This window comes from Anarrhichthys ocellatus, unplaced genomic scaffold, assembly GCF_004355925.1.
Source record: "Anarrhichthys ocellatus isolate YVR2014 unplaced genomic scaffold, GSC_Weel_1.0 scaffold18, whole genome shotgun sequence".
In the NCBI taxonomy this organism is placed as follows: Eukaryota; Metazoa; Chordata; class Actinopteri; order Perciformes; family Anarhichadidae; genus Anarrhichthys; species Anarrhichthys ocellatus.
The window spans coordinates 1096006-1104592 of NW_022280048.1; the positions used below are offsets into that span (position 1 = coordinate 1096006).

Here is an 8587-nt window from a genome sequence, read left to right on the forward strand (position 1 = left end):
TACATTGATAAATACGTTCAAGAAACATCAATATTGTTTGCTTGCTTGCGTCAGGATTTTGATTGATTTTTTTTTGGACACAACATGAAGCTGTGAAATATAATACAATTTGGGACAACTCCTTGGCCATGAATACCGCCTGTACTTTTTTGTCTTATTGCACTGGATTGCAGTAGAAAGTGAAACATTCCTGTTATTATGGCACAAGTTACACACACTAAATATTTGTTTTAATTAAATTACCAATGTTTTTGAACAGTAAAAAAAGTGAAGGCAGGTTACCAGCTCAGGTTAAACTTACCCAGTGGAAACATTTGAATAGGCTCATGTAAGCTATGGTGTTAGATAGGACGTAGTTTACAGAAAGTCTTGTGTCCGCTTATTTTACTGAAGCATATATCTTTAAAGTGAATCATTACAGTGTGTATGTGTGTGTGTTTGTTTGTGTGTGCATGTGTGTGTGTGTGTACACGCACACCTGTGGTCTGTCCCCTCCCAGAGTATTAGAGCTAATCAGCTTGACTCTGCAGCACAGATCTCCACTTTATAGGGATATGCTAATCTTAAATGACAGAACCAATGCGTTAGCTGTAGCTCAGCAGGAACCTCCTGAAGCTCTGATAGCAAACCCTCAGTTCGGTCATGCTCGAACCAGAACATGGCCCTATGATGCAGGTGGAGCACACCCATACAAGGTGTTGGGTGTGTGTGCTGAGCTGCCTTCTGCTCGCCTGCCTGTACGTTGGCAGCTTGTACGTCTGGAGAAGCAGCTTACCCAGGTATACAACTCACCAGCAGAGCTGTGACAGTGCCGTTAGACTGGACTATTAAACTGTTTCTATGTGTGCTTGTGCGCAGGGATCATCCCGGTTTGATAAAGCGTCGCTGTGCCAGTGTGCTGCTGGTCTCTGCACTGTCACCTGCAGTGGTGAAGGCATGGATGCACTGGGCTGATGTCAAGGTGAGTACGTGAACAAAAACATTGTCTGCATCTCCCTTCTCTTCAATTCTCCAGTCGGCACTAGTTTAATGCAATAAGCAATGTCCTAGCAAACCGCTGAGAATTAAACTCCATTTCGATCTTTGACAGGCTTTGTCCAGTGAACATTACAGAACACAGCAGGTGATATGCACTCACTCTATTGCGTTATACTGAAGTATTATTTTGTCCGGCCCATTTATATCAATGAGGCTAGGCTCAGACACTCTCAAACTAAATCCTCCAAAATTAAACAGTTTAAGCAACACCTCTTTAAAACGTTAAACAAAAACTAAACATGGCCTTTATGGACTGCTGTTTTAGACTGCATTAGTTGTATCTAAGTGTCCCTAATAAACTGACAGCTGAGTGTATATATGCTTATTGTCTGTGCTAAATTTATACCAAAACAACGCAGTAAGCTGCAAGGGATTTATGTCTTTCTTAAAGTCACTTTACAGAGGGAACTGAACCCTGACCGTCCAGGTGAAGGACAGTGGCCTCACTCCTGGGGGCATAAGGTGTTTTGTGAGGTTAAGCCTGGAGTCACACTGGCTTAACTTCATAATCACTTTAGGTTACAAACTATGTTAATAAAGCTGCATTCTGCTCCTCCAGGTCGATGCGTCTGTGTGGCAGTTGATGGGAGTTCGTTTGGAAGGTCTGGTTCCTGCAGCCGTACTGCCACTACTTCTAACCGTGGTATGTCCGAGAGTCTCAACCCAGATTAAACCTTGACGAAAAACATTTCTGTCTTTGCCGATCTTTTATAGAGGATAGCTTAGCTGTTAGATGTACAATAATTCAACGATATGCAACTTGAGCACCTGCTTGTCACAGTTGATTTCATGAAGGTACCACAGGGCTTGGCTAAGAGCGCTGATTTCATCGAGAATTCTTAGATCCAATTCAGTGTCTGACCCGATTTAAAGCTTAATATCCAGAGTTCCCATGAAACAACATTCACTTTTCTAAAATTGCTTTGACTACCATATTTTAATTAACCTGTTAGATGTAAAGTCAACCAGAGAACCTCTTACCTTGTGGATCCCGTTTGCCTCTTAGAATGTTTTATTTATGCTGCACTAAAGCAGTTTGGACGTTTTGGAGATTCAATTATTCCCAATACGATACAGCATGACTTTACAACCTCCATTAAATTCCATGTGCATGTTTAAACCACATGTCTAAAAAAATGTGCCCTGTAGCCTCAATATCCTCTCCTTAAATCTTTTTATTATATACTTCCACTGGATGTAATAAAGAATTGATTTTACTTTAAACATCAGGTATTTTATCTCGGCCCCCTGGTTCATTCTGTGATAGACAACCCCGACGGCTTCACACTGCAGTCTGCACTAAGTGAGTTATATATTATGTCCCGGTTGGGTAGTTTTACATGTGTGTCTGCATGCATTTGATGTGTAAGTCAAGACTTTATTTTCCCAGATGTTCAATCATGGATGCTGTGTGTGGGAGATGCAGTGTGGCTCAGGAACCAGGTGGTGGCACCGGTGACGGAGGAGCTGGTGTTCAGAGGGGCCATGCTGCCCATGCTGGTGCCCTGCACAGGACCCACAGCTGCCATCTTCATGGCCCCTCTGTTCTTCGGTGTTGGTATGGCAACCAGATTTTCAGGCTTATATTTACATGTTGGCAAGGGCTTTATTTATTTTTTATTTGACATAGATGTTTGCCTCAATTCATAGCTACTTTACTCGTCATTCTAGCCCACTTCCACCATATCGTAGAGCAACGTCGCCTCCACAAGGACAGTATGAGTGTCATCCTCTTGGTGTCAGGTCAGTTGGCTCACAAAACTCTCCTCAAAGCAAATTTATTCAAATGAAGTTAGTATTCTATTTTGGGGATTTTAGTAGATGAATGATTTAACTTTAAATTCGACACGTTTCATGGGGGAAATAATTCTGTGCTGTTCTGTTGTAGGGAGTCAGTTCTTGTACACAACTGTGTTCGGTGCCTTCACTTCCTTTATATTCATGAGAACTGGTGAGAGAAGAACGGCACATTAACCTGCTAGCATGCTCACGTACAGTACACACCTCATTACACTAAATCTGTAATCTCTTTCTGAAGGTCACGTTGTGGGTCCAGTTTTGTGCCATTCGTTCTGTAACAGTCAAGGGCTGCCTGACATCAGCTCGGCCCTGCAACACCCTCAGCGGTCTGCTCTACTTTTCTCGTATCTGATGGGGCTGCTGCTCTTTCTGCTGCTTCTCTTCACGCTGACAGACCCCTTCTTCTATGGTGCCATTCCTGTCTGCAGCCTGGCTACCCCCGCAGCGTCGGCATGCTAGATTAAATTAAATTAAATATACTCCTCTTAAAACTTCTTGTTTTTATTACGGTGGATTTCATTTTGTGTTGGGTTTTCAAATAAAAAAAGTATTTTTATATAGTGTGTGTGCATTTATAGGTGTGTGTGGGTGGATGTGTGCATGAGAAGAGAATGATCCTAGCACGTCAGACATTTCCTGCATGGTTGGAAATATTTCCTACTGTATTGAAACACAACACCAGTACAACTTTCAGTGGCTGAGAGAGAAATTGTGTGTGTGGCAGAGAAAAACAGAAAGTGAATGAGTGAGAAGGGAAGGCAATGGAGGAGACAGCAGTAGAGAAAGACACATATGGAGAGAGTCAGACAGACAGAAACACAGACACAGAGGCTAAGTAACACTCCAAAGGAACCAAAATGGAGAGGAACAGCTATGCAAGTCACTCTATTAGAACAAATAAGGCTATGAAAGACAGGCTTGTGAGAAAAAACTGTTACAGCCAGAAGCAACACGGGCGATGCCAACAGAGATTAAGAGGAGAGAAGCGAAAAATAAAGGAGAACAGAAAAGATGGAGGGGGAGGATAGGGGAAACGTTAGTGTGTCCCCAAGGAAATTTAGAATGTGGAGTAGCAGATTTGAGGAGGAGAGGGTTCGACTGAGAGGTGAAATGTTGTGTTAGACAATTAAGATTTATGAGTCAGACTGATCAGCAGATTATACAAAAAAAATGTCTATAACCCAGACCAGGAAAGGCAAAAGCAGGTTTACACAGAGGAATAGAGCTCCAGACTGTAGTTAGACTATAAATAATGTATTTAATTTCTCTTCATTTCCCTGCATGTGAAGCACCCAAAACACATAGTTTCATGTCTTTTGTCAGTTTTAGACTTTTTTTTTGTAGTACGAAAGACAGATAAAAGAAACAGTAAAACATTTTGGGACATGTACTTATTTGCTTTCTTGACGAGAGTTGGATGAGAATATCGATACCACTCTATAGCTGAAGCCAGCAGCGGGTTAGCTTAGCTTAGCAGAAAGAGTGGAAACAGCCAGCCCGGATCTGACTGAAAGCAAAAATGTTGGCAACTCTAAAACTTGGTAAATAACATGTTGTATCTAATCCATGCAAAAACCAAAGTGTAGAACGCACAATGCATTGGTTTATAGGGGATTCTATGCCGAGCTAAATCTTGGCCAGAACCAATTGCTAGGAAACCAGTGTTGACTCAAGGAGTCAGATATAAAGTGTTAATTAGTGTAATAGGCAGATTTTATTTTTTACCTTTGAACAGATCCAGGCTAGCTGTTTCCTGTCTTTATGCTAAGCTAGCTGGAGTGTAACAGCACCAGTTCCCCATTACTTCTAATAACAACTGGTCATTGCTGTGAAATGTTGGAAGGTTTAAAGAGAACAAGGATGGGTTTTTTTCATATCTTTATTTATCCAAGGAAATACTGCTGACTTCTCATCATGCTCTCTCGCTGCTTCGCTTTCATACATTTCAACTCAGTCATAACTTGGGATCTTTCCAGTACAACAAAGTCTTGAGCTGCTGGCCGATGAGAGTTTGGGGATTTGGCGGACTTTGCTGCTCAGGATCAAGCTTGTCAGCTGTTTTTGCCAGAAGCAACTGTATTACCTATCTTACCCTAAATTTTTCCCGGAGAATTACACTGAGATTAAATGTAACAACCTCCGATTTGGCAGCTATGTGATTTGAAGACAGCAGAAATAATAGAGAGCAAAGACAAACAGGCTGTTATTTGACAGACCTGCAGAAGATTTCAGCATTGTGGTTAGGGAATGATTTACGCTCTCTGATGCTGACTCAGGCAGTTTACTGATTCCTTGCCATTTCTTTCAGAATAGCTTTTTGTTTTGTGAAGCACACGCTGAAAATAGAGTTCAGGTTACGTGAGGGATGTGGATGTGGGGTACAAATGTAGTTTCAACAGGAGAAATCTAGAGAGAATAGAAGGAAATGGTGCAGAGAGAAGTCAGACGTGTGGCGGGTTACCTCAAAGGTCCTTCACATCCGACGTCTGTCTGTTTGTCTGAGCCTTTGTGTCCTGACCCTTTCTTGTGGAGTCGTCATCCTTTCTCCCCACTGTTAATCCATTTACCACTATACACACACACACACACACACACACACACACACACACACACACAAATGGCTCCGTCTCTAGAGAAATATGACTGTATCACGAAAGACACTACAAAGAAGTGTAAGATGTGTGTGTGTGTGTGTGTGTGTGTGTGCGTGTGTGTGTCTGTGTGTCTATGGAAAAACTGAGCCTATCATCTGGAAAAGGAATAATCTGTCAGGAATCATGCTCTCCCAGTGCTCTCTCCATCTTTGTTTCTGCCTCTCAGCAGTTCTTTCAACCTGAACAGTTTTCTGGTGATTTTTTTAGCAGAGTTTCTATTGGTCTGAGGTTTGTTTAAACATGTGTGATTCTTTACGTGCAGCAAACTCCAAACTCCAAGGTGCATTAGTGTCACCCGAGCCGTTCTTTGCTGCTTCTGCAAAGCTAAAAAAGGTTTTTGGACAGATAGAGCTCGATCACTGCAGTTTCCATCAGCGACCATGTTTGTTTTAAAATTGCCATATGACTCCAAACCGGAGATTCAGGAGCAGCTGTTCAAAGATATTCATTGTTTCCATTCTCCATTTTTTTTTTATTGCCAGTTTAAAGAATGCAATGCAAGAATACTTGTAGATGAGAATGAGAAATGAAGACACAAATTAGATTTTCCAAACCCTCCCGGTGCCCAGTTTGTTGCCAGTTTACAATCTGAAAATTGTTCCAGTGCAGCTGCTCATTGGATAACAGGAGGAATCTGTGTTGGTACTGGGCAGCTTTTAGGTGTGGACATGTGTGAAACTGAGCATGAAGGAATGAGGACACGGATGAAAAGCATGCTTAGTAAACTATTTTAAGGTTAAATAAAGGTTAATAAAGTTCATCTGGCATATAGACGTATAGCTGCGAGCACAGTTACCAACAAGCTTACAAAAGTGTCTCTTAGCTCTTTTAGCTGATGGTCCAAGCAACTGTGGACATCAACTGGCAGGGAATTATTCCTTCTGGACTCATCCATTCCACCCCAGTCTGCTCAGAAATTTGTGGTGAAGATTTGTTGACAGTCTGGGTGTGGATGGAGAGCACATAGATATCTGCTGTGAGAGATGAAACATATGGACCTTGTAGACGAAGTGGATAAAAGTATCGTCTTTTTCCTCCACTCCACAGAAATCACCAGGAATGCCTACACTCCGTTATTTAACCACAAGGCCGCAGCTAATTGCTTCAGTGTGTGTGCGTGTGTGTGTGTGTGTGTGCGTGTGCATGACATAAGACCCCGGCGGTTGGGGAAAATGAACAACTGACGTGTCCTGCTGTATTTGATTCGGTGCACACGGTTCAATAGGCTTCAATGGGGTGAGTCTGACCTCCACTGACCCACGGCAGTAAAGAAATGCAGTTTCGTTGACATCAGTGTGGAAGCTTGGTGACCTCAGGAGAGAAACAGAATGACAGACCAGAAATATATTTTCCACATATGCAATGAATTGTGATTGACATACAGTAGATTTAGCAAAGTATTGCCTGAAATTGTGCACTGTTATCCCTCCATCATGGCTCTGCCTTTGAATGTGGCCGTTTGTAAACACTTTTGCATTTCAACGTGACTGGACGACACATTGCACAAACTAGTTCTTTTCTAGCATAACCCAGCCTTTAGTCTTCTTAGATACATGTCACAATGGTCTTTGAGTGAAATGTCCTTAAGTGTATATTCAAGTGTCAGCAATCCAGACAGAACATCTAATCAAGAACAGCTATTCAGCACTAGAAAATAGAATTAGTGGTTGAAGTGAAATGGAGAGGCTTTGGAGCTGGAAGTTACAATTCAGCTGCTTGGAAGCTAGAAGTTGAGAATATATCAGAGCCAGTAACGACATGTGGCAAGTGGTTAGGAGTCAAGGAGCTAGACAGTAGGCTGTGACCTAGGAGGTGAAGAGAGTCAGAAGAGCTGTATGTTCCATTAGAGGTCTTCGAGTCGGGAGATAGAGCAGCTTGGAGGTACTATAAGTAGATTAATGTTAAAGAGGGGAATTGGGAGCGCAGGACTGTGGAAAGGAGAAGTTTTGTCTGCTCCATCAATTACATTTCTGGAATGTGTCTCTGGGGGCGTGGCAGTCTGAGCAGGAGGAGGGGTCAACCAGGCCTGTGCGATAGAATAAACAGACCAAGAGTGGGAGGTTTGGGGCAAAAGCTGGGGGTCTCGGGGAGAGATTGCTGACTTGGGAGCCCAAATAATAAGACTAAAAGAGAAGAGGGGGAGAGGAGTAGCAGGGAGAATATACGGAAGGGGAGGAGAGGATACAAGAAAGGAGGGACAAGGGGGAGATTAAAGAATAACAAGGAAAGGAAGAGAGGAGACAGAGGAGGATGGGGGTAGTCCAAGAAAAAGAAATTTAGAGGATAACAGGCAGAGGATGAGGGATGTGGAGGAGGAGGAGAAAGAGGTGGGGAACAAGACTAAAAGGCTCTTTAGGATCTCCAGGATCCTGAGGTTTGATGTTTGCTTCCCTCTAGTTCCAATGGTTGTTACATAACTGGAACAGACTACTGAATTGTTCGAGGGTATTGTATACATTCTGTCTGCCAAAACCAACGGGCCACAGCCAGCCGACACATCTGGTGAACACAGATAGAGCACAGAACACTGCAGCTGATAACAGCTTCAACTACTCAAATAGCATGACTTTTCCATCTCATCATCCTGCGTTGAGACGCTACAGCAACACATGATAATGACATCAAGCTGCCCTAAATTGTGTTGTGGCAGGTCACACTTTCCACAGAGAAGGGCTGTTGTTTGCCCAAGCACTCTTCCACTTTGCTGTACTGTTCAACAATTCAGCTTGTTTGTGTGTGGTAGACCTTAATTTACAGTCTCTCGGCCAGTTGTTTCCCCCGGCAGCTTTAAATCTGTAACATTCCCATCAGCTGCTGACTTCATTTGATGTTCCTTTTTTATTTTTTTTAAATCCAAACTCACCTTTAACTTTGCACCAGGTGTACCATTCATGGCAGACGGATCATGTGATGGCAGTGGAGGTACCCCCAGTCTACCCTCCTGCTCCCCAGCTACTGCGAGGTCAGGCTGATGCACATCTGGCATTTTCTGTTTCCTCTCCTCCATATGCCCCTGAGTGGTAGCCACACACACACACACACACACACACACACACACACACACACACACTGAAAAACTCTATTCTCTTCGACAT

General features: G+C 42.9%; 1 protein-coding gene across 1 annotated transcript; it reads left to right on the forward strand.

Annotated features, from left to right (window-relative positions):
- Window positions 1-28: 28 nt before the first annotated feature.
- LOC116389008 (CAAX prenyl protease 2-like) lies at window positions 29-3343 on the forward strand. The gene is made up of 8 exons (XM_031857392.1): window positions 29-779; window positions 859-961; window positions 1598-1708; window positions 2269-2341; window positions 2429-2596; window positions 2710-2781; window positions 2927-2989; window positions 3077-3343. The coding sequence occupies exons 1-8, from the start codon at window positions 643-645 to the stop codon at window positions 3295-3297; spliced, it is 948 nt and encodes a 315-aa protein (XP_031713252.1). The 5' UTR covers window positions 29-642; the 3' UTR covers window positions 3298-3343.
- The last annotated feature ends 5244 nt before the right edge of the window (window positions 3344-8587 follow it).

Excerpts from the sequence above, each read along its gene's own strand:
- LOC116389008 (XM_031857392.1), top strand. The coding sequence starts at position 643 with ATGCTCGAACCAGAACATGGCCCTATGATGCAGGTGGAGCACACCCAT. Across the intron at positions 780-858 it reads TGGAGAAGCAGCTTACCCAG|GGATCATCCCGGTTTGATAA; the intron begins GTATACAACTCA and ends GCTTGTGCGCAG. Across the intron at positions 1,709-2,268 it reads CGAGAGTCTCAACCCAGATT|GTATTTTATCTCGGCCCCCT; the intron begins AAACCTTGACGA and ends TTTAAACATCAG.